This window comes from Centroberyx gerrardi, chromosome 24 (assembly GCF_048128805.1).
Source record: "Centroberyx gerrardi isolate f3 chromosome 24, fCenGer3.hap1.cur.20231027, whole genome shotgun sequence".
NCBI lineage: Eukaryota > Metazoa > Chordata > Actinopteri > Beryciformes > Berycidae > Centroberyx > Centroberyx gerrardi.
The window spans coordinates 14,654,960-14,680,990 of NC_136020.1; the positions used below are offsets into that span (position 1 = coordinate 14,654,960).

At 44.0% G+C, this 26,031-nt stretch overlaps 1 protein-coding gene across 1 annotated transcript; it reads right to left on the reverse strand.

The window, feature by feature from the left end:
* Positions 1–391: 391 nt before the first annotated feature.
* Positions 392–23,771, reverse strand: mdfic (MyoD family inhibitor domain containing). Its single transcript, XM_071914555.2, has 5 exons — positions 23,515–23,771; positions 23,058–23,216; positions 20,787–20,897; positions 7,526–7,903; positions 392–2,662 (listed from the first exon to the last, which is right to left on the reverse strand). The coding sequence occupies exons 2-5, from the start codon at positions 23,149–23,151 to the stop codon at positions 2,412–2,414; spliced, it is 834 nt and encodes a 277-aa protein (XP_071770656.1). The 5' UTR covers positions 23,152–23,216; positions 23,515–23,771; the 3' UTR covers positions 392–2,411.
* Positions 23,772–26,031: the final 2,260 nt, after the last annotated feature.

Consider the following 26,031-nt stretch of genomic DNA (forward strand, 5'->3'; position numbering starts at 1 on the left):
TGACCTGACCAACAATTCAGCATTTTCCCACACAAGCCTTTCCAGCACATTAGTGGTTTACGGGGCAGAGTTGGTGTCACAACTGATTCCTGTCATTTGAAACAAACATAGCGGTGCAGTTCCACCATGATTCTAACGCTGCACAGGTGAACTCCATTTTGACTGGGAAAATGATGGGTGGCAGTCACCGCACGTCGGTTTTTGAGCTGGAAAGTTGTCAGACAAGCTGGGAATGGGGTGGAGAGGGATTTAACCTATTTACCTGTACAGGGAAACCTCTTTCCAGGTGAAGTCCTGTATTGGCTGGATTTGGCAAGGTGCAATGCTGTTAAGATGAAATAACTATGCCGGGTAGCAAAACAAAATAAGCATTGCTTTCTTTGTAATGTTTTATTTTCAAAAATGATTTTTCGGAGCTTGGAGATAATGTACAACAACTGATAAAAATGAGTTGTGGACTCAAAGTAGAGAAAGGATGCATCATGACAGGAATAAGAAGATTAAGATCAAGTGTAAGGCACAGAATAAAAAAAACATACAACAATACAGTATAGGAGGAGAACTAGCTACATGTATACACTATTTCTTTTAGATAAATTCTTCACATTATCTATATAGTGTTTTCTTTACACTCTTTAGCCTGTAACAAACTTGTGGCTTGAGTTAATCATAAAACATGAGAATGAGGTTTAATTTCTTACACATTATCTGCTGCAGAGGTGCCTATCCAACCTCCTTCTGCACAATCACAATCCGCCATTAAGAGGAGCTGTGCTTGACAGCACATTATCTTTGTTGGCGTGAGGAAGGGACGTTTTTTTTGTTACCATTTAGCAAGCAGTGCTAATGAGGGCCAGCATTAAGTATCATCACTTAAACAACATCAAAGCGGATCTCCAAGACAAGAAAATGACTCCGCTGGTGATTCACCACAAACTCATCTCGAGATACACAGAATTAAGGAATGGAAAAAAAGGAGAAGAAAACTGCCTTTACCCTGCATTAGTTTACCATTTCAACCCGACAGTTCATGATTCCTTTTTGTATAGTGAGTCATTGGGCTTGATACCCGAAAGCCGCTTATATGGCAACCAGGGTCACCATATTTTAATTCCTTATCACGGCCTTCTTGAAAGAGTGCAGTTCAACAAGTCATACTTACACAGTATCAAAGATACATTGTATGTAAAATAGCATCACAGAAAAGACTTGTACCATATGTAATTGACAAAGCCTAATCATTGATGGTTAACACTTGAGGAGGACTGTCATAGAAATAAAGAAATAAGCTGTACACATTTTATTTCTAGTCAGAACCCAATGAATTAAAGAAAGTGAGTATTTCCACTGTATTTCCAGTAAATCCAAGGCTTCAAATACTGCCAAATCATGAAGCGCGAGATGAGATTCTTTGGTAACATTTGTTCATAGACATTTCCAGCACTTAGTAACAAACTTGGCAAATAATTATCAGCTCATCAGCAATTTTGTGCAGTTTTGTCAGTAATAATAGGCCACTTGAATTCCCAAGAACCCTTGAAATAGAAAACCAACTACATTGTGTCCCCAAATCAGGCACATTCTTTACCTAATCTCTGGTTTCAGAAACTAACAGATGATGTTATGTCCTGATTCATCGTTCCTGTTTCACATGTTTTTTTTGTACGGTCCTACAAAGCTACAGTAGACGGTGCGTAAATGAAAATCTGTGTTGCAGAACTACAGTATGCAACTAAGACCGTATGAACTGTCACATAAACCTTTTACAGTGTCACACAGTACTGAGCAAAACTGCAACCTCAGTTGTTTTTTTTTATGAGCATCAAAGAAACAACTGCAATGACAATTAAAACAGAATAAATGTTATCATTGTGTATGCAACATATCGGTCGTCAAAATGACAAAGATAAGGCAAGATAAGATATCAGTTGGACAGTATTCCTGAAATGGTGACGATAAAATCATCTCTAAGGCAGTCTATCATAATACTTTTTAAGCAATGGTTAGAATACTTGTCAACATGAACAACTTAATTGGCATGTTCAAATAAAAAGTTTATATTTTGCGGTTTAAGACTAGAGCGTGTCTGGAGTTTCTTCTGGCCCCTGCTAAGCCGGTTTTGGTGGAGAGGCCCAGTGTCCGAATAGATCTTTCTGAGTAGGCTTACTGCATACGCACACACACACACACACACTCCACCAACCACTCCACGCCCCCACATGCTCAACAGTCATCACACACACTTCAGAAACAGCATACACACACACATACACACACCGCCTCTCTCCCTCTGTCTGCTTGCTGCTGGATTCAAATCGACCGCAGCAGCAGCAGCAGTGTCCATTCGTCCTTCCATCCGGGGTCCAGCTCCCCCGGCAGAGCCACCCAGTTCCACCCCAGCAGGGGCCTCCCTATGTGGGGAAGCAGATGCCGCAGCACTCCATACAGATTTCCAGGCAATCGGAGGACTCGCAGCAGGCGTCCATGATGCCGCAGTCCATATCGCAGGGGCAGTTGCAGTCGTCGCCCATGTCGTCGCCGCAGCAGCAGCAGCAGCAGGCCTCCGATGTGCAGGTGCCGCACGACGCCTGGGCCACCACCATGTTGCAAAGAGTCAGGAACTCGCAGAACAGGCAGGCCAGGATGCAGTGGACACAGCAGTCTGGGTCCCCGACAAACCATCCAGGGTGCGACGAGCGGTGAGGTGAAATAAATATGATAATATGAATAAAATAAAAGGGGTGTACATGAAGAAAAGCACACAAATCCACAAAATACAGTGACATAATCATCTGTTCTAGAGCTACACTGAAAAGAAATGGTAAAAAAAAGTGATTAAAAATAAAATAATTTTAAAAAATGGCGCTATCCAGGAGAAAGGAGCACCGACAGGTCATTGTACATGACAAAATCTGACAATAAAATCTAGAACTTTGCTGATCTCTTCATGCACTGTATAGCTCAGACAAGTGATTCAGTCTAAAATCAGACTGGAGCCAATACTCTATATGTTGCAGTGGTATCGTTATTGCTGAAGTGACTTTGTCTGAACCTTTTTAGAACTAGATTAGTGGAGAGGATGAGGGCATGGACACTAGTGCAGCCCTGTGTGGTGCAGGGAATTGAGCCGCATAACTCGAATCCATGTAAGGAAAAATGTTCCTGAAGACAATGTTCACCTTCGCACTATTTTCATTACAGTATACCAGTGGAAATCTGAGAATTTGACCAAAATGTCTGCATAACAAAACACTGCTGAGGGCACTGTGTGTGTGTGTGTGTGTGTGTGTGTGTGCGTGTGTGTGTGTGAGTATTGCATGCTTGGCAGGTGGATACAGGTGGAATAGACTGGGTATGTGGCAGTAAAGGGTGAGGGCTAGCCATGCAGGGGGGCTAAAGGGAATCAGGGAAATTCAAAGAAATGAATTCCTCTCCTGCAGTTTTGATTAGCGGACTGTTAAATAATTGTGGCATTATCATGCAAACTCGCTGGCTTTATCACATAAAGATGATTAGCAAAGTCCAAAGATCTCTCCCCGGCAAATTGGTGTGTTAATGCTGCCAATGCTCACATCACTGATTAACATTTAACCTCCTCGTAGCCCCTCTTCTTATGTGGCTGGTGGCAAGTTTCAGTTTGTTGTTTCACAGCCATGAAGAGTTCCCCTTTAAATTACCAATGGGCCCATTAACCATTCAAATCTGTTTCTGAATGGCTGAATTCCTAATGATTAGTTACATGTTGCATTTGCTTACTAGGTCTGCTTGGACAGATAATGAAAAAGGAAAAATTCAGCTTTTACTATGCCGCTTAGAAACTTCCACAGGCAGAGTATCTTAATAATGCTATGTAAGTACAGGATGTGGTGTACAAGAGTTCTATTCCCGAACGCTATAAATCCATTATGGAAAAAAATCATTACATGGAATTCATTATAGAATCTCTCTTAAATATAGAGGATCCAGTTTGTAAAGGAGTTTTATCAACCAAAGACTTAATTTACATGCACTCCTTTAAAAACCATAATCATAATCAATAATTTTTGTAAGAGCAGATGTCACTTTTTCCAAATGGTGAACAGCTCAATTTGGAATAGAACTCTTGGTGCGGGATACAATAAAGCAGAAACAAAAAACACATGCACAAGTGGTTAGTACACAAAGTGAGATAAACAAATAACTAATACAGAGCTGTGATTGCACATGCACATATACATGGTAACACTCATTAATAGGTGAAGTGAGTTGGAAATCTAAAGAGAGATGAATTTATCTACACTATTTCTGTTGTCATCAATCAAGCCGCACCACATGAACTTATGCAGCTGTATCTAAATCACTAAATCGTACAAGATCACATTCAATAAGGGCGCCCGCATACACTCCTTGCAGCTACCTGCTTTTTGAACCAAGGCCAAGCACAGTGCTGCTACTTTGGAGTGTTAAAAAGACATGATGTGGATGGATGCAGAAAAATAGCATTACAAACAGGGCACATTTGCATAACTTTCATCAGCCCATCTTGAGCTGTCAGGAGGGGCCGTTACTGATTGGGTTGGAGGGAAAGCGAAAGGAAGAGAGTGTGGAGGACGGCATGGGAAGGCAAGCTGAAGACCGCTGGATGCTCATGTTTGATTAATCAAAGTAGAGGGGGATTTTTTTTTTTTTCTTTTTTTTTCAGCGCTCAGGGCTGCAGAGCTGACCAGAAGCGCTAGCTGACTGTGATACAAACAAGATAGAGAGGGGAACATGAAACGAGCAAGTGTGTGTGCGCGCGTGTGTGTCTGTGAGTCTGCCTGAAGTTTGAATGCATCTTATTATCCTTATCTGAGGCCATAACACTGGCAGTGAGATGGGAGACGCATGAGAATAAATACTTCACGTTTTAGCATCTGACTCGGATATGCAGTAAATTGCTATGTAGCAGATCACCGTGGATTGTTTCGTGCCGGTACACAAAAACAAAATTCATGACAAGGTCTACACTGGCATTCCTTGTAGTGTATTGCCATCTAAATGCTACACAATGCCAATGAGAGCAAAACAACTCCTGCGTGGCCACAGCTCAATGCAGAAAACCTCAAAGTTCAGCCTAACAAACTTTGAAGGACCCAGAGGGTACAGCCACGCCAGCGATCAGAACATAACAGTAGACTGCGAATACGATATAAACACAGTACACAGGCATTAAGCAGCGGCCGGCCATCTCAGCTATTCACTTGGATGTATAATTCAACACCAGCGATTAGTCTGGATCTTAGAGAACCCGGCGAGGAGGAGGGGAACGAGGGGGGGGTCGTGTACCGTACACAAGAGAGCTGGACGCAAGGCACATCTCCATGAAGAGAGAGAGAGAGAGAGAGGGAGAGGGAGAGGGAGACAGACAGACAGACAGGCAGACAGAGAGACAGAGCGAGACCAACCAACAGACAAGAGAAGACAACAGTGCACATTGACATTGCTCCTGTTTAACGTCAGCGAGCGGCGATGATGCCCAGAATCCGCGGGGCCAAAAACAGCGTCCAGCGCCTCTGAGGAAATAGTCTGAGACATCTGGAAAGCTAACATCAAAAAAAAGGGAGCGGCATGACACAAAACAAGCTGGATGGGCCTCAGAGCGGCAAGCTGTGCAAAACATTCAAACTCACAAAGAGGGAGAGAGGGAGGGAGAGATAGCTAGACAGAAAAAAGATAAAGAGAGAGAGAGACTGAGCAGAGGAAGCCTCAGAGGCCGAGGGAATGCACAGAAGGCACACATGGGTAAAGAGAGCAGAGGATATGGGCTACAAAGTGGAGGTCCACCGCATGCAGTTTACAGCAAGCCAGTCTATAAAGCATGACTGAGGGAAAAGTCAGTGCTAGAGGACTAGAGCTTCCACCAACACACACACACACACACACACACACACACACACACACACACACACAGGTATAAAGCTTAGGCAAAGAGAGGAACATTTCACAGCACTCGCGGCCTTGTCCCTAATAGTCTCTAAATGAGGCTAAAGTAGCTCGGAGACCCTAATTGATTACACACACCCAAGAAAAGAAAATACACAAACTGAATCACAAAAGAGCCGAGACGATCCCCCCAACCGCCGAACAAAAGCGATGCGGTAAATGACTCCTCAGAAGCTGGAGTGTTATCACAGATTGGTTGCGGTGCCAACGCCGCGTGCCAAGAAACACAGGGAGCGGCAGAATCCCCAGAGCTAGCTCCTGCTAGCTAACGCCTTTTATTTCCTGTGTTCAGGGGGCTGTTTAGGAGGCTAATTTCACAGGCAAACAGATTATGTTAATCCGTGTAAACATTCAAACACAACAGCTTGGCTGTTTTCCGGGGGGAAATAAATACTTGAGAGCGAACATATTGATTCAGAGAGCACGCGTCTGCAAATAAGCAACACAAAAGCCATAATGAGACAGACTTATTGGGCTGCTGTTGTTTTTTTTTTTCTTTTCACCCTCTTCTTTGCCAATTAAGATGTTGAAAACATGATGCCTGTAGAATATCTCTGGTGGATGCATCCCGCCTTTATTCACAAGGTACTATGGATGTATCTGCCAGCCTACTTGCTTTGTTAACCGGCAACTCAATATGTTGCATATTTCAGGTAAACCTCCATCAAATAAAGATCCGACAGCCCTGTTTTCTCCCTTGTCTCAAGCTATATCTCAGCCTGCCCAGCGTAGCTTTTTCAATAACACATATCATCACATCTTATTTTTCTGCCTAGCCTTGGAGTAAAAGCCCACATAAAAAGACAACGCAGCAGAGGTCGGATGAATTAGTACAGAGCGCCCCACTCCTCTGAAGAAACCAACCGAACGCCCACGTGCACACATACAGAGGAGGAGGTATGCGATGGGGCGCTGTTAATGAGGGCCGAGGCGGTGCTGACGGGATGGCGGGGGAGCAGGAAAGGGCCCAGAGAGGTGTGAGGGGCCGTGAGGGGCCCATAGCGGGCTGGCCACGACACTTAATGGGCCCCCCGCGCTCTCAGGCCTTGTTAGACGGTCGCACCTATCCGCCCGACAGTAATGGACCACCCAATCGCCTTCATTACCGGACTCACCTCGGCCGTACACCTGACAAAGTGACGGCTTCCCCGCATGGCAAAGGGACTCTATGAGTTGTTGTTAAGGCAAATAAAAGCCACAGGAGCAGGACAAGTTATCATTTGCTAGACGTGAATAATATGAAAGGGTTCTGCACTCCCGTCATTAAAAAAGGTGAGAGAAGGTACGAATTTTGTGTCGATATCTTATCTTGAAACAGTCACTTCAACGGGGAAATACACGCACCTTTTTCAGAGTGTTAGGGAAAGGAATTGGCAAGGGGGTGATGGTGAGCTCATTGCACTGTGTGACTGTACATGAAATGAATTTATGACCAATAGAAAGTGGAATGCACAGATAGAAGCATGCCAGCAAACAAGGGTTAGTTAGAATATCTGTGTCTGTGTGTGTGTGTAGGTTTGCACCCTCTTTTACTTCGTCTTTTAACTTGGGTGTGGGTACTCACCCTCAGGTAATGGAGGTTTCTGCGAGCCGGTGGAGCTGCCTTTGCTGCGTCGGCTGCTGTCGCTGTTGACAGACAAGCTGGACCTCAGCTTCCTCTGCATCTTCTGCGACACAGGCGTGGACGGCTGCTTCCTGGGCTGCTCCGTCGTCGCCGTCGTCCTCGCGCCAGGGCCCGTCCCGCCCATGGCACCCACACCGACGTTGGCGCCGCAGGAGCATGTGCGCGTGGCCCCGACCCCGCCGATGCCAGGGTGGATTCCGTTGCCGTTACTCAGCGGGGGCGTGCCAGCGCTGTTGTGGCGAAGGCCATTTTGGTCCCTGGCAGCGTCTCCCTCGCCGGGCTCCGAGGCCGCTGGCTGAGACGCAGACTGAGGTTGAGCTGGAAGCAGGAGACACGAAGGAGGAGCGGGATCTTAGGTACTTTGAGTACGTTTGAGGTGCATGAAGTTCACTTGAATACTGCTCCATTTTAGCTGAAACATTTATCTAACTGCTAAAACTGCATTCAAAGGTTCTGAATATAATACAGTCAAATAAAAATGAATACAATGACTGAACTTTAGTTAAATTTATGCAGTATCAAATTTCAAACCCAAATGTACAGTAAGAGTAAGCAATCAAAGCTGCTACTCATTCATTACTACAACTTTAGAGGTTAATGCAGAGGATAGAAGAGTCCCGAGCACTGATCATCAAGATCATTATAAGGAATGGGCACTTTACTTTGAATACTAAGGTACATTTAATTGAAAATACTTCATTGTTTTACTTGAATTGTGAATACAGGACTTCACTACTTTAACCAGGTATTTCTACTTTTAAGCTGGCAAAGGATCTGTGTAAATGCTCGACAGGTAACTTTACTTCGACTTAAGAGAAGTTGGTCTGCACTCTCCACAGCACACTCTTTTATCCACTATAGCTGGAGTTTGTGATGTTCAATTCTCACAAACTGAGCGAGTACAGTAATGGAGATATACCGTTCTCAGCTAAAGCGAACCTGCAAATTTTGAAACTAAATCACATCTTGCCACCATTTCCTAACATCATAATATCGATTATATGGCAAACATTTCAAACAGAAATGACAGAGAGAAGCAGGAGAATATAGGAGCCTCATATGTGACAGGATCACAAAAGCCACTGCTGTAGGCAGACAGGCATTTGCGGGAGCAGTACCCAGGTGAGTTGAGAAAGTGTGAGAGAACGAGAAAAAGAAAGAGATTAATCCAGGAAGAAGAGAAACAGAGCCTATGATACTGTGCATATACAAAATAGCTGCTGTCTCTGCAACAGTAATGATTTCCTTTCCTCTCAAAGCTCAGAGATGGCCTCAAATAGTCTATCTAAGTGCATGTGTGACAGCCACAGAAAGTCAGGAGACAGCGACCTGTCTGATAAGAAAGAAAGCAAGGGATGTGAGCGAGCAAAGGAGGTGGCATTTTACTGAGAGGAACACCTGCACATTCAGCTCTACTGGGAGTTGCTCCCACATTACCTTCCTTCCACATCAGAGCCGGTGTGCGTGTGCGCGTGCCTCTGCATGGTTAACTTATTGAGATTTTGTGAATTATTCATCCCTTTTTAAGTCTATCTGCGCGAACCGTACTTATTCATTTTGTCTTGTCTATGCATTCTGTAGATACATAGAATATAATGTATCTTCTCCACCAAACTCTGGATTTTGCCTGGCATAACGTAGCCCTATCTACGAGCCGTGGAAATAACCGCGGGCAATGACACCAAATATGGATTGATAAAAGTGGTGTGCAGCTGTCCAAAAACCAACAAACTTTCCAAAGTGGACGCAAACGCGGAACAGAATATGATGCTAGTCTTTTCTTTCCATCTCAATTTTTTTTTTTTCTTCTCTGTCAGCTCACCAACAAGTGCAATTACAGTTAACAAGAAAGGGAGAGAGTGTGGGAATCGGGCTTTTTAACAACACATCACCCTGGGAGAGGCCGGACGTGAATGTGGATGTAAAACAACGCAATTAAATACAGACACTAGGCTTTGCCTTCTCCTCATTCAGGGGTCTGCATGCTGCTTCAATAAACAAATATAGACTTTAGGGATCAGGATTCCATGCAATTTGAATTAGACAATTGGACAGCGCAAGACAGAATTCATTATGCAGTGATTTAAGACCAGGTTGATGGATCTTCCTCTCCAAAAGACAAAAGCCTTGCAGCCTGCCCATGACATTGTGGGGGAGACTAAGGATTGCTAACAAGGAGACTCAGAGCAGGCTACTTTTGCTGTTGTTCCTCAGTTTTACCCTTGACAGTTGCATCTCACTAGCCATGTTTCACTCCTACCTAATCCATGCACCATGTATTTTTTCACCATTCTTTTCTTCAATGCTTGGCAAACTGTTTTTCATGAAGAAGGTAATATCCACACATGCACACATACCACAGCAGGTTTTCCACACATAGGCTTTACCTATTTTTTGAATTTTTTTTAAATCTCAAGTTTGTCAAATTGGCATCACATTATAGAGAGATGGTGGTATGACAGTCATTTTGCGATGCACAGACCAGTAGACCATAAGCCCTTCCACCTCTTTCTCACTGTGGACTAATTAAACACACACAGTGAGAAAAGGGCGAAACACGGTTTGGCATCTATTTTTTTTCACTACAAACAAAATGAGAGAATTTCAAAAAAGCAGCCGATTCTTTGAATCAAGAAAGGCCACCAAGAAAGATTGTGTGCTTTGGACCACGAACGTAAACTCTGCAATAGCTAGAGAAATGAAGGACAAAAAGAAAACATAAAGGGGACCATACTGGTGTTTTTAGTGTTTTTCCCCCATGTTGTAAATTATTACATTCCTAGTAGTGTGTGCTTTATGTATATTTATTAAATTTGGTTGATATTTTAATGGATATAGTTCTCTTAAATGTATCTATTTACACAGTTAATGAACAGCACTTATTGATATTTATTGATAAAGCTTTGTTTTACTGGTCCAAATTGGAATCACTTGTGATGACACCCCCCCCACCCTCCCACCCCCCGATTTCTTTGAGTATTGTGAAGTGAATACACTACATGCAGGCCCTTATGGCACCAAACTCCTGTCTAAAGGATGACAGTTACACACAAACTCAATTTCCCTCGGTTGCTTGCGTAGTAACGCTGTCTTTTTTCCCCCATTTAGGTTAAGGGAGCTAACCACATGGGCTCACACACACAGAGGCGCACAAACACACACATAGGCGCGCGACAAGGCCAAAGTAAGTCTGGGAAGCATAATTACCTTTCCTTTTGAGAAAGTCAAGCTTTCAATTTACCCAAGTATAAATAGTTATTAGGAAACCACCACGTAAAACCCAGAGCACATAAGCGGCGACTCGGGTTTCCGACACACTGCAGGGCCTAAAAAGTGGTTCAAGCGCAAGTCTGCAGAGCAGTGCGCTTCAGCAGCAGGTTCCTGGACACACACCATCACACACAGTCTTTATTTTTATCCTGATGAACACGGTGACTGAGATGAATGGACAGAGGGGAGTAATATTCATAATCATTGATCATGATAATGATGATACTGTCAAAGATGGCAATGACGGACTCGTACAGTCACCGTGAGACAAATGAAGACATAATGGGAGAAAGCAGGAATACAGTAGACCTTGTTGGAATTGTGCTACACTGGTAAAGTTCAAGCTGGGGCAGCAAAAAGTTTCACGGCTCTGCAGTGCGGTAAAAGGAAAACATTTGCCATATGGTCTGGCTAGACATTTGATTTCCCACTGTATACTGTAAAGATATGTACAATACAGATTAACTTGGTTATCTGCCCAAAAAAATAGTGTGTAACCAGGAAAAGCCAGAAAATGTCTCAAAGTCCACTGTGAAATGTTTTGAACAGACATTGTAGATTTTGGCTGTATTAGTCGATCACTTGGATTGTGAATGTTTCGATACTGTACATTTCCCAGAAGTGTGCATGCAACCTCTACAGTCTTTTACTATGAAGTTTCACAAAATTGAAAGTCTTAAGATAACTAAATGTAAAACTGAAATGTGATTACTCCTGTGATTTGTTTTAACACTTATATGATTCCTCATCTGAGGCTTCAACTGAAAAATGCAAATATCAGCCTGCCTGATGATAAACCCTAGTGGAGCAATATACTGTAGATGCACTATATCTGCAGTGTTCCTATACCACGCCACGAAACACAGCCTGCATTAAATTTCGATAGGAACAACTCCCAGCAAGTTTGAAAAAATCATAAGCGATTAAAATTGAGGAGTTGTGCGGTTTACCACCAGCTTGTAGTGCCGGGTAGGTGTCCTGAGATAACTGAACGCACACAGCCTGACAGGTTGCATTAAAACACCATGTTTCAGAGGAAGGGATGGACACACATACACACACACACACTTCAAATTGGACTTGTAACCGCCCTATTTCTAGCACATCAACAACTGTTGAGAGTGTACATTTGTAGTTGAATAAAACATGGTATTCCCCTACACACGCTGTCACACACATCACAGGGGAAACTAGGGGGTGAGTGGTTCTTGACTGTCTAAGCAGCATCCCAATTTGGTCCCAGCTACTAGTAGCTGACAGCCTCAAATATCTGGGGAGCATTTTTAAAAGGCCAGTGTTTGATGGATTCATGAAGAACACACAAATATAATTGCCATTTGTCACCGAGTCTTCAGTGGCTGCGCCACACAGGGACCGAGCACCGGAGTGCCTGGAGAGCGCCGGAGCTGCGCGGGGGATCGCTCTGTATGTAAAACTGAGTATATAAACACCTCCGTTTTTGTCAAGGAAAATAGGTCCTACAGGAGGGAACTGGAAATTGCACCCCAAAGACACACAGAGAAGGAGTATATATATATCACAAGCCTACTGGAACACACAGATGCACACATACACACACACAAATGTACACACACACACACACAGGCAGACCTACCAGGAAGGAATATGCATGCATGCATGTCAACTGAAACAGAGCTGTATAAACAAGAATTCTAAAATAGTCGAGAACATGAAAATATAACACAGAGGTCAAACAGGGCAGCGTGGAGATTCTCATTTGCACATTGCTACGCCGAGAGTCACAGGTAAGGCAGGGAGCGGATTGAACAACCACAAGCTCTGTGTTTCTAAGGCTCAGTCCTTTTTAATATTAATGCCCCTGAGACAGAGAGAGAGAGGGAGAGAGAGAGAGAGTGGAAAGGTGTTTGCCTAGGCTTATTAGAATGCCCATCATAAGGAGCATACAGTTATTCAAATGTCACATCATGTCAGCCAAATAAACACCCCAATCTAGATCTTGTATTCATCTCCTAATAACCATTATTACACAATGCTACGAGTTTGTGGGTTAAACCACACTGAATGGGATAGGAGAGAATAAAGCACCTTTATTCTTAGTTGTGAGTCACAAACAGCAACGGGCAACACACACAGTGGCAGTTAGCTCTGAAATGCTAATTCCTCTAACACGGCTAGTGTTTTGTTTATCTTTTCGCGCCTCGCATTAGAAAAACATGTATATTTTCTGCTCGGCTGGCCATGTACCTGCCTGATTGAAATGCTAATTTGTAAATGTGCAATGACCTAGCCGGGCTCCTGTCACATCCCCCCCCCCCCCCCCTCCCCCCTCTCCCAAAACAGCCTGAGGTATCGTCTCTCCTCCTAACAAACAGCAGCGGTTGGAACAGCCCCTGCCTTTCAATCCAAAGGGATATATTTTCTCATTAGAAATTATACATCTTCCCTGTCCATATTTATAGACGCAAAACCAGGGGAATTATACTGCAGAGAGAGAGAGAGGGGGAGAGAGAGGGAGAGAGAGAGAGAGAGGGGGAAGAAGAAAATAGCACGATGAATGTTATTACAAAGGGCTCTGATTGAAATTTTCCTTGGGCATATCAAAGCCTCGTTTACCGTTTGACCTTCCAAACTCCGGGACAAGGACTTCCTTTATTGTCTGGAAGGACGCGTTGGAAGGAACGGACGAGCGACTGGAGGCTCATCATTCAAGTGTCCCATCACAACAAACCCCCCCGCCACCCACCCCACCCCAACTGTGATTAGTATCAATATAATGCGGATTTCTACAGTGTGAAATGAGAGTGAATGGGCTATGTCAACGGGAAACCATGAATGAACGTTTGATTATAAAGTTAGAATAACGTCGTATGAAGATGTGGCCGCTATGTAAAGTCCGCGGCCTCGTCTTGAGCGTTTATACAGGCTGGACAGCCAGCTGACATGGGCTAACAGACATGTCACCTGTTCCAATAGAAGTGAAGAAAAAAAAAATAGGACTCTGTATATCGCACAGCAATCCTGGCCCTGTCAGATCACTCACAACCCACATAAACCCCTCGCACCACACATACACACACGCAGTGTTATATTTATCCAAGGTAGATGATGTTGATGATGATGGTGGCAGGGATGATGATGATGATGATGATGATGATGATGATGGGCCATCTGGGACTGTTAAGGAGAGCTAAATTACTTGTTCTGATATGAGAGCCCCATCAGCAAGAGTGACATGCGGTGTGTGTGTGTGTGTGTGTGTGTGTGTGTGTGTGAGAGAGATATTGGTACCCTATCAGTGGCAGCGACTTGCCATGTGACAGAACTCTCAGCTCTATTAGCTGTCTTCATCCGCCTCTGCTGATCATATTGTGTAGCATCTCATTTCAGCAGGGAACATCACACTTTTGTTCATGTCTCATTTTCTTCTCCACCCCCCACCCCCCACCCCTCCCACGCCAGGATTTTTTGCCAATATGTGATGAACAGTCAGTCAGTATTGCTCCGCTAGATTTTCGGTGGCGACACACTTTTATTTTTCTCCCCCCACCTTTTAATTCTCTGTGACGGTCATTCAAATTTGGCTCCTCCAACCTGCTGAAGGGAAGTGACACTTGAAGAGAGCGTTTAATATTATTTCCAACCTCCTCCTCCTCCTCCTCTCTCCCCGCCCCCCCCGCCGCCACCACCCCCTCCCTCCCTCCCTCCCTCCCGACAATGAGGGAAGCGAGGCGTCAGGGATTTACTAATTTCAAATTTGTCAATTTTGCTGCTGATTGAGTGGAAAAAATAACCCCCTCGGACCTTGTTCTGCTTAATTACATTTTACAGTGGCGAAGGCAACTTGAAAGACAAGAGCTTGATTTGACGACCTGAACCTTTCAGCGCACTTGGCGTGGGAGGTGGGTGAGGGGGGAGTGTGTGTGTGTGTGTGTGTGTGTATGGGGGGAGGGAGGGAGGGGGGGATCATCAATTATCCTTTGATTTCAAAACGGAACATTTTCCCAGATTAATATGTCTGACTGCTATCTAAATCATTAAAACTCCCAATGAGATGTCATTTTCTCTTATATGAATCACGTTGAGGGGAAGTCATTCATACACATCCCCCCCCACCCCACCCCCCCATAGCTTTGGCCATTGAAGTCTCTCTTCTTCTTCTTGTCTCTTCGCTGTTGTGTGGAATTTGGCACGGTGCTAATTTGAGTGGTACTAATGTAGCAGAACGCAAGACATCAAGGGCATTCAAAGCCTTACAACCTGGCTGCTGTGAGAGACACTAAATGCCGCCTTATTCTCTCTCTCTCCTCATTTCTGAGATGAATTTGCTCGAGCCTGTTTCCGCATTAAGCTTTGTCAAATGCCTTCATTCTCCCCTTGTCTGCTTCTTTCCATCCGAGAGGGGAGAAGGAATGCAGTAAAAAGACGGCCGAATCTGCGATTGCAGTATCTTTAAAAAGCTGCACATCTTGCACGGATTTAGGCTTTGCACAGCTAGCTACCACAATTTCTAGAAAGATCAATTATGACGTGACTCAGAGCAGGCCTGAGGGAGCTGCCAGGCTCCATACTCCAAAAACGTGCTCCACCCTCTCCTCACTGACGACTCAAAACAAAAACGGAGCAACAGAGAAGGAGTGAACGGGGAGGGGAGGAGAGGGAGGGAGGGAGGGAGGGAGGGAATAGGGGTATTTTCAGTTTCAGTTACATCGATGACTCAAATATTCCGCCGGTTTCAAAATCTCCTTGCTGAAGTAGAAGTTCCACAGGAAACTCGCTTGTTTGAAATTCAACGGCAGGCGCGCAGACATGCACATGCGCACATGCATGCTTACACACACACACACATACAGGCACACACAGACATGCAGACATACAGACAACCACACACACACACACACAAAATGCAACGTGCATCTGCCGGGCCTCCAGTTCTATGCGTTACATCAACCCAGTCACTTTGGGAGCCAGAGATGAAGATCTGACAGTTAGCACTACCACTCCCTAAAAGCCAGAATACAGCTGAGGTCTGTCTCCGGGTCAGGGAGGGGATAGACAGTCTATCAAAATACCCCCAGACCTAGTTCCTTTATTTGCTCAGTATCAATCTCAGCATTAACCCTCTGCTAATGGGACAGCTGTGGGTCAGCGCCTCGCGTCTTCGGGGTGCCAATCAAGGCCTTAAGCTGGGAGATCAGCCTTTGGGACAGGGGCGCTCGTCTGCCTCTGAGTGGCTTTTTAAACGCGGAGACGGCCGTATCGATTTTAGCTCTAGCCCGGGAGAGGGGAGGGGGTGGATCGCGCTAGCCGGGGCCTGTGTCAGCTGTGGCTGTCTATGTGTCTGGATGGGAGCCAGCCCCTGGTCCCCGGTCACCCTCCGCTGATCAGGGGGCCTGACAGAATGACCTAGCAGAGAGGCACTGAACCTGCAAACATGAAGGGGGCAAGGAGCTGGAAGCTCGAGGGGGTCAGCGCTGGCGGGGGCAACATCAGCAGAGATCTCAGTAATAGAAAAGGGTTTTAACCTTAATGTTGGAGCCAAAACCCTGTTAGAGGCCAAGTAATCCCCCCTGCGCTGCTCTCATTTGAAGTGGCTGATGTTTTTCTTTTTTCTCTCTGACTGGCTTGTGAGAGGCATCAACACTGTCTTGTGTGTGGTTGGTTGGAGAGGCAGTAAACAGGAGCCGGAGCTGGAACTGGAAAGGTATATCGCTACTGTGAGTGTATTGTACCTGCCTTACCTGTGCTAAACAGACAGGTTAAACAAGGAAATAAAGGAAACTAAATTATTTCAGCTGTCTCTGTTCTGTGAATTACAGAAAATAATATGACAAGATAACAGCCTGTTGCCAGAATTTAACTATTCACTTGTGTGCTGCATAACAGGGATATAGACACAAAGGTCAAGTGTCACCAAAATGACTTGGATAGATTACTTTGAATACCCAAATTGTCCTCTGATGCAGAAAAAAACCATTGTCTTCCTCCACAATCAACATCCCTATATTGCCTTATGTCCGGCATAAGCACTCAAAAGAGTTTAGTCCATAAATTGAGCTATGCATATCTAATCATGTGGCTCAAGTATTTTGAATCTTTTTTGAAAAAAAAAAAAAAAAAAAAAATCACAGTGAATAGACTTGGGCACTTCGGGTAAAATATGCTAATTAGCATACTTGAAATTTCCCATATGAAATCTATCTGCACCAAGACAATGAGAAAATAATTACAACAGAGGTAGAATTACAATGGCCATTTTAATCAACCCCTGCACTAGCATTTCACCCTATTTATACAGTTTTTGATTCCATGACCCACTGGTAAGTAATCACTTGAAAATTACGGCTCGGTTTATAATAGGTCTGTGCGTCAGACACATTATTTCTGCGGAGACAGGGGTCTGAGGATTACAATAAAGATATGAATCTTGCATAACAACAATCATCATGCCGTTCCTTTAACTGAAAAAAACATCCTAGGAAAAACCTGGCATGTGGTTAAAAAAAACTTACGAGTTACTGAGTTGACTTTGGAATATTGATGAGGACAAGCATGGTTTGAGTATGGTTTTAGTTTGAGAAGTTTGATTCAATACTTGTTGTGCAGCAAAAGTATTACGACAATGATGAGGATGATGATGATGCATTTGCCCTTTGTTTTATGTTAGACAAATTCATAGCTACTCCGCCATTTAAATATAAACTCGATAGTATCATAACACTATATGGTTGTGCATATAATTATTAAATGTTGCACTATCAAGGCATCTTTTTGCAACACAGATGCAATTATGTGATACTCATCCATTAAACAATCCATTTTTAGTGCATTTCTCAAGTGTCACATATTCACTTCCAAAAGGTCAATTCTGCACCCAGGTAATAACCTTGAAGGTTTGCCGCTAAAGAGCCCCATCAGGGATTCACACAAAGGCCAGCCTAATGTCTTTCTTTTCAAAAAGAGAGCCATGTTATTTGACCTTCCTTCCTCACTACAGAATTTCCCTGAGATAAAAAAAAAAAGACTTGTTCTTCAGCAGCTAGTAAGGTCATCTTTATCCACCACAGAAGCGTTTAAAAAAGTATTTGACAATCCGGTGAATAATGTGACGATTAAATGCCTAAAACTGGTGTTGGGTCGTGGCAATTTATTTCGAGGCAGGGACTGGAGAGCCAAGGCCCTGTTTGCAGGAGATATCAGCTGCTTGCAAACCCAGAGAGGTCTCTTGAGGAATGTCTGTCTCCCCCACGAGATTCTCCCTCCTCCCCCAGGATGGTGCAGCCATGGAGGACCGTTCACTGACAAAGGCCTTACAGGAAGGACAGCGATTTTACATTTTTGTCTAACAAGACATAGTGGTTGGTAAATCCCCAAAATAACCAGTTACTTTTTTTTTTTTTACCAGCCATCTGGGTTTTAGAATAGGACTTTCAATTGATGGTAATAATTTCCCATTTTGCTTACAGGTCTGGTTCCTTTGAGCCTCAGCGCACTCAGACACTCAGACACAAGGATGACACCATGACCCAAATAATGGAAACACTGGTGCTAAAGCACAGAAAGAAATCCTAAATAACATACTCTTTTAAGCACACTCCATGCCAGCTTTTTAGGTCATACTTTACATTTTAAGCTGCAGTTTTTGCAGTTGTGTGGCGGGATTTAGACATTGTGTTGACTGTGTCTCTCATGCAAACAAATGTTGTGCTCCATGTGAAGAAGAACAGCTTTAAATGATTATGGAACTACTGCCATGTTTACTTTCCTGTTTGTAAGAGAAGCTCTTTTCCTAAAACGACAATACTGTCAAAACAACCTTGTCATTACTGAAATAAAATCTGTGGTGTTATCACAACATTAGAACAGGCTTCCTCTTATGATACAAAAATCACTGGCATACACAAGCTCTAAATCGGACAGTGGGGGGGAGAAAAACAGCGAGGGGCAGGATGTGTGCAGGCAGATGATTTCTTATTGATTTCCTGTTTCTGCAGTGAAGAAGGCTCTCAATTACCCCTGCCAGCAAGCGATCTGATTGGTCAGCTCAACAAACGAATCCACAGTGAGATTGCCTGGTCTATGACACAAAGAGGCTAAATGGAATCCCTCTAAATGCAAGGATTTCCAACTTACTTTCATTTACCTCAAACAGACACTGACGTAAAAATAAAAAAACTTCACAAAGATTATCATAACACAAATTTGGGGTTTTGCCTTTATTTGAAGTGACTACTTCATGTTCTTGTAACTCTCTCAAAGGAGAAGTAGCATATCTTCCTCCCTTTCAAATTCCCTTACCAGCCAGTCTGTGGGGGGGGGTGACATCAATTACAACGCAAAACTGTTGTCACAGGGGCTTATCTGCTGAGATGAAAGAAAAGCATGCCTCCCTCCAGAAGTGCAATACTCCACACACCTGCCAAGCTAGAAAGACCTCTTGACAGAAAATCTTTTTTTTTGCAACCAAATCTCTTTTCCTCGCTGCTTCAGTAAACAAGCCACTGGCAAGTCATTAAGCCGACAACCAAAAAAAGGCAGGAGAAGGCGCCCTGGAAAAGTTAACAACCTAGAAACAAAAGAGCTGTTGTGTCAAATGCAAACACAATCCTTATTACAGCTAGGCACTTACATGGATGGAAGCAATCAGCTGCCATTAGCCTCGCTTGACACCTCTCACTCTTCTTAGGAACAATAAAACACACAAGGCTTTTTAGGCAGCTGCCTTTTCTGACCTGCCATCTACAGCATAGTGTCAAGTCATTTAACTGAACAACAGTGCATCTAGACTTAATGAGACCTGCAACCAAGGGCCTAAAGCTCAAGCATTCCAATGCCAAATTATTGTTTGGCATATTTTCCCAGTGTAATGACATTAGCCAAAAACAATGTGACTGAATTAGGAGCGCAACATGAGGTTGTTAGCAAAACATTCTGGATTGAACAGGTTGTTTCTGTTATTTCACAGAGTTACAATGGGGCTTGTGGAAATGGGTGTGACAAATACTTTTCCGTTGGCTCAAAAAAAAAAAAAATGGTGAGAACTTTCCCATTAAAAAAAAAGACTACTTTCCCCTATCATTTTCACAGGAAAAAAGACAATATGCAATAAGACGCAGAAAGAAGTAATCTAATTTTCTTTGAAGTATAAAAGGCCACTGTGTGATAGATTTGGTAGTGACATACCTAATGATCAACCTGAGAAATGTCCACAGGCATACAGTAAATACAGTATAACACACCCTTCCTCATCTTTAATAATGTTGTTGCATAACTTCACTGCAATGTTAACTTATAGGCTGTTAAAAACAGCTGAATGACACTGAAAACACCGACACTGTTCAGCAGAAAAGCACTTCTGAGGACTGGCACGATTCCCCTCCAATAGGTAAATGTTTGGTATGGGGTAAAAACATTGTGGCTAAACTGCAATCAGTGCGTTGAGACAGTCAGTGCCAGAGCCACAAACAGGATTTCCTCACTCCCACAACACAGGGCTGAGGGTTGGAAGGAGAAGCAAAGTGGAGAGACAAGCCAAGTCTTGGTCATTATGCTAGAATGAGAGCGCACGCATGTTACCACTCACTGGCCAAGACCATGCCACGAGACCTCAGTGCTATCTTGATATTATTTTATTTGGAAACGCTGAAGCTAATATTTTAGTTGGCCCACCGACCCCGCCTTCGTGCATGTATCCTGTCCGACTGTCATAACAGAAATCATAACTGCCATCTTGACGGTTGAAGCCTGTTCATAAGAAAGTCATGAAACTATAACCGCACAAATGTTGAAGAAAACATTGCTAAAGACCTAGTTGAACCCAACCATCTGACTATGCCAGCTACACAGGCTTCTTCGCTCTGTCCAGTTAAACTGCTCATTGTTGTTTATCATTAAAATAAGACGGTGATATCCTGCTGTCCGCCCACAGCTTTCCCAGGTCGTTAAAACTTACTTTTTACAGGCTCGCAATAATTAGGCTTCTCCTCGGTCACGTGACTTCGTCCTTCAGTGGATGGCTCCCTGGGAGACGCTGTTCTTCCTGATGATTCGCTGTCACAAGCATCTAGGATCACAAGCAGGCAATGTTAAACATGAGCGAAGAAGGGAAACCGGTCGCACACGCGTTAGTGTCGCACACTATGCAGCAAAATATTATGCTGCATAGTGACTGCGTGTATGTGTTAGAGAGAGAGAGAAACTAACAGAGAGTGCTTTGGTTGTTTATTTTAATGTTATCCCATTAAGAGCTCAACTGTTCTAAATTAAGGTGTATTACAGCTATTCCTCCAAAAACAGATGTAAACTCTTAGCGCAGGGTCAGCCCCGGTGGACGAAATATCAGGGACAGCTAGACGAGCCAGAGGCCGCGCTGCCTATTTTTGCCAGATAAAACAGAGGCCTTTGGCAAATGGCTGCACAACATGGTGGGGCGGTTCAGGTAAAGGCCTTGCCAGAGTTCTGGATCTCATTTTCTCTTCTTCTGCTCCCGGGCGCGCTCTACCTGCCAAGCTTCTTTTACTGCCATAAAGGCAGCATTCATCTAAATTGGAAAAAGTATGTAGGCATTGCAAAAACCCTCGGCCTGATAGCTGTGCAAAAACAAGAGAGACAGTTTCACTCATCTCTCTAAACCGTGTCTTTTGGCTTCCTGACACAAGGACTTGCTGACGCTCTACTCATTGCACACTGCTGCTTTGTTCAGTAAATAAACCTTCCACAATGACTTTATTCACTGGTTTGGTGCCAGATGCCTGCTCATAGATCCTGGCTGAGGTTTCAGTATGCCAAGTCTTGCAGTTGCGTAGGTTTGTGCTCTATTGGTGTAGTTTCCTAGAGCACATCAAGCAAGAACTGTGAAGAATGATTCAGCAAAACATGACAGTCACGTTTACCACAGCTGGACGTATTGATGCGTTTGTTCCACTGCTGCAACGCTCTCTGTTTTGTAAGCAATGATGGATGGGGGAGTGGAATGGACGGCGCAGGCCAGTAGCTCTAGAAAGATATGGCACAATCTCAGCTTGGGGCTGATATATGGTGAATCTTTAGCCCGGGTGTGACTGCTGAGATCGATGCACCATTGCCTACAGTAGCGGCAGTTGCGTTAGCAGCAGTACTGTGTGATGCATCGCGGTATTTAGTGATCACAGTTAGAAATAAATTGGTCTATTCTCAGTACATCCACAGTCCCCAGAGAAGGGAAATCCAGTCTTAACTGAGAGCGCCTTTGAAGGTCCAGCGAAAATCCATTCGCAATCCACCAGCCCCAGTGATTGCTTACTTTGTCCTACTTTGCTATTTTTTGACAGTGCCATAATGATGCTTGGTATAAATAGGATGGTGAACGGTTCATTGCTTGTTTGAAGAAAAATGAAAAAGGGGGGGTGGGGGGGGTGTAAGCTTATTTTACATGTGATAATCTTACGGGCAACTAGAAAGTTAATTAAAAACTATAATTGGCTGTGGTTGCTGTTAATAGTCACCAGGGCGTTTCTTCAGTCTTTATTGGGGAAAAAAGGAAAAACATTATCATGCCTAACACTGCAGCATAGATACTGATGTATACTAAAACCACATGACTATAATTTAAGAGGACGAGGGTGTTATTGTCCCAAGCAGACTGATGAATGTTGACAAGCACCAGTAAACTGTTAATGCATTCATTGACTCATTTTCTATATTTACTATTTGCGCTGTTTTCCTCCCATGCTTGACCAAACAAGGAGCATGACTTCTGGACGGAATATGACTCTGGTGTTCACAGCTCAGTCTCATTAACGGTGCAGTGGCAGCATGGGAAACAAAAGTGAAACAGACTCAACATGCACAAGAGAGAATTTCACCTGTGCACAAAAGCCATTCATTATAGCGGGGTTTTCCCAAATGTTTTCAAGTCAGAAAACATTTGGGACATTAAAAGTGTAAATAGATACACTTTTAATAAGATTTTGTCTGTTGTTAGATTTGGAGCAAAACTGGACAACCATTTACACTGATGGTGAGTAAACCCAATCAAAACAGCCATTCCCTTAAGATTCACTCACTATCCTACCATCATATGAAATAACTGTGAAATTATTGTATTCCTCATTTTGCTGGGGGTGGGGGGGGGGGGCTCTCATGACCCCCGTCGGATCCCCGGACCCCACTTTGGGAACCACAGCATTGTACTTTTATTTCACATGCTCTATCGACTCACAGGCCTGCACTGTGTGGCCCTTACCGTGTGAGGCTGGCAGCAGAGGACTTGTCTCTTGGTGAGGGCCCGTCCCTGGCCCGGCCGGCCCATCCGGAGGAAGGACGGTCTCCTTGGACATGAGACAGGCGTCTTGTCGGGACACACACGGCAGAATGAGATCCTCCCTTTCCTCAGCCCTCAGCGCTGTGTGAAAATGAATGTCTCATCATGAGCGCACAGACACCAAGTTAACACCGGGCAGGTTATTACTCAAGTTGAGAAGCTGTCTCGCTTATTCACACGCCGAGAAAGTGACGTCGATCCGCAGTAAAAAACTTAGTGGAAATTTCCCCCTTCTCTCGCTTTTTACATAAACTGCTGAGAGACTCCACATGCAGCTCACTCTGCCCAGAAACTCTCATTTCTTATCGTCTAACGTGACCGACGCGCGCAGACGTACGTTTATAAAAACGGAGATAAGTGTTTATAAAGTATAACCTACCTTTCAAACATGACAACTCCCCTGCTTCAACTCTGACTTATTCCCATCCTTCCTTCCTCCAACGCTTTTCCTGAGACCCCGGGAGGGGGGGGGGGGGGGGGGGGAACTAGGTGAAAGCGTGATTTGCGTCAACAAAAAAGTTTTCAGTAAGTTGCCAATGGGTCCCAATCCTCCGTTTATGCAGATGTTGTCGCATAAAAAATCACAATAATACTCCTCTCGAAGCCTTCGACGCTCAGCGGCGGTAGTTTCCTGAGGATAGTTTCGTCTAAAACATTTTCATCATATCCGGATTCCTGCCTACTCACAGCCAGTGGAGCCACTCTCTGCTCTCCCTTGGCTTCCCTTGGCGGCAGGAAAATTAACAAAGCCCTCCCTGAACATGTGTCCCCTCAAAAAACAACATGAATACAAATCAAATATGAAAAATATCAAATACAAAAGCATTCATTTGTGTTTCTTTTTCTGAAAAGGCCATATCCTCACAGTTTGATACTACTTATTATGATGTGTACTCTGAATTTCATATCATTAAGCCTTATGGCAGCCTTAAAAGTTGGGTAAACTATTCCACAAATTAAAAAAAAAAAAGTATAGACTGATTTAAGGTAGTTTTACCCCAAATATAATTCACATTAGGCCACTGACCCCCATTTAATGTTTTTTTTTGCCCCCATGGACCTTTTTTCCCATGATGTGGAAAGGTGCATAACTGCCCATACTGTAGGTGGGGAGAAAACAGTGTAAACCTGTAGTATAAATGTCCTTACTGTGCTAACTTCTAGCGATTGAAATAGTCAAATTAAACTGTAAATATATTTTTCAGTGGACCCTCTCAAAAGATCCCAAGGCCCTCTGCGGGTCCCCGGATCCCACTTTGGGAACCACTGCTCCAAAAACACTAACAATTACTGGAACCAGTTGGGTAGCTTAGCTCACAGTAAATTATTGTTGTTAAAACTGCCCATAATGAACATTTAAGTGTTTAATTTGATTTCACTCTTTTGATGTGTTGTGCAACTTGGTGACATCAGTTAAAGTGATGAATTGTGTAATTCAAATTCAGTGAATCACTTTGTGTTGAGTGTGCTGTTTCAATAAACTGGAAAATTATTCATTTTAAACTATTTTGCAATGTGACCTACTGAACTTTCATTTTGCCCCACTGAATTTTGCTTTGTTGGAGTGACCTCCCAGTAGCTGAAGGGTTGCTGGTTCGGTTCCTGTCAATGACAAGTCCAAAAAGTAACCTAATCCCCATGGATACTGTATATGAACAAACTTGCTCCAGGGACTTACTTTGAAAGTTAGTTAACATTAGTTAAAGTGCGTTTGAACAGCCACCAACTAGAAATAAAGGCCTTCATAATTCTACTAGAACATACCGGACCTTTAACCTAGATAACTTCTTTAGTGCCTATAAGATATACAACATCATCTTTTAGATCTCCCCATTTCAATTCATATATAATTCACTTTAGATAAATGGCAAGGGAGCCCCATGCAGTGTCCTCTGTGTAGTCAGTAAGCTATTGTTAGTGCAGTGTCTTGCTGATTGCCATCATAGCCATTGAACCCTATTGGTAACAGTATAAGTGAGATTTAAGCCCTGGTAACATGAGAGTGTGGAGGTGATTGATGTGAAATATGCCCTCCCTCATTGACTGGCTGAACTCCATTTTCTGCTCCTAATGCAGAAATCACTCCGGGTCCCCGGCATAATGATTTACGATGAATCTGTGTCAATGTTGAACTCGGCAAACCCCACGTAATCCATCTTGCAGATACACCTACCTACCCCACCCCACCTTGCCTTCCCTCGCCCGCCCGTCCCTTGCCTTTGCAATGGGAAGGAGAGGAATGCGGCATTCTCTCTTTCTCTCTCTCTCTCTCCCTCTCTCTCTCTCTCTCTCTCTCTCCGTCTATAAGTGTTGAATCCATTACAGGGCTGATGTGTAATCACAGAGGGCCTCCGTGCCCCCTCAGACTATAATTACCTGGATACAGATACTCCCTCACTCCCTCCCCTAGAGCCGCTCCAAGCCAAGAACTCCGTTAACCAGCATGCAGTGCTTTCAGCCTGCCTGTCTGGGTGGCAACACGGAGATATATTTGAGAGATAGGGCCTGTAAGAAATATCATGGATAAAATTGCATTTAAGTAATGGGATTTTGACCTTCCCAGTGTAATGGCCACGGTTCAGCTGGTGAGATTGAATCATGCACAGTGCAAATCAAAGCCTGCACCTCGAAAAACTGACTGCGAAGTTCCCCCACATGTGGAAATCTTCTGAGGACTGCACACGCAACACGACTGCACCGTGAAATCAACCCCCGTTGTCTCTTGTCTCTCTCTTCTCTCTTACATAGTGACACCGCTGTTGCTGCTGACAAACATTATTTTGTGTGTGATCATGTGCATAGTGTCATCCCCCCCCCCCCCCCCCCCCCCCCCCCTCCCTCCCTCCCTCCCTCCCTCCCTCCGCTTCCTCCGCCTCCTCCGCCTCCTCCGCCTCCT

Excerpts from the sequence above, each read along its gene's own strand:
- mdfic (XM_071914555.2), bottom strand. The coding sequence starts at position 23,151 with ATGTCCAAGGAGACCGTCCTTCCTCCGGATGGGCCGGCCGGGCCAGGG. Across the intron at positions 20,898-23,057 it reads TCTGCTGCCAGCCTCACACG|ATGCTTGTGACAGCGAATCA; the intron begins GTAAGGGCCACA and ends TTGTGATCCTAG. Across the intron at positions 2,663-7,525 it reads GAAACCTCCATTACCTGAGG|ACTGCTGTGTCCACTGCATC; the intron begins GTGAGTACCCAC and ends TCGGGGACCCAG.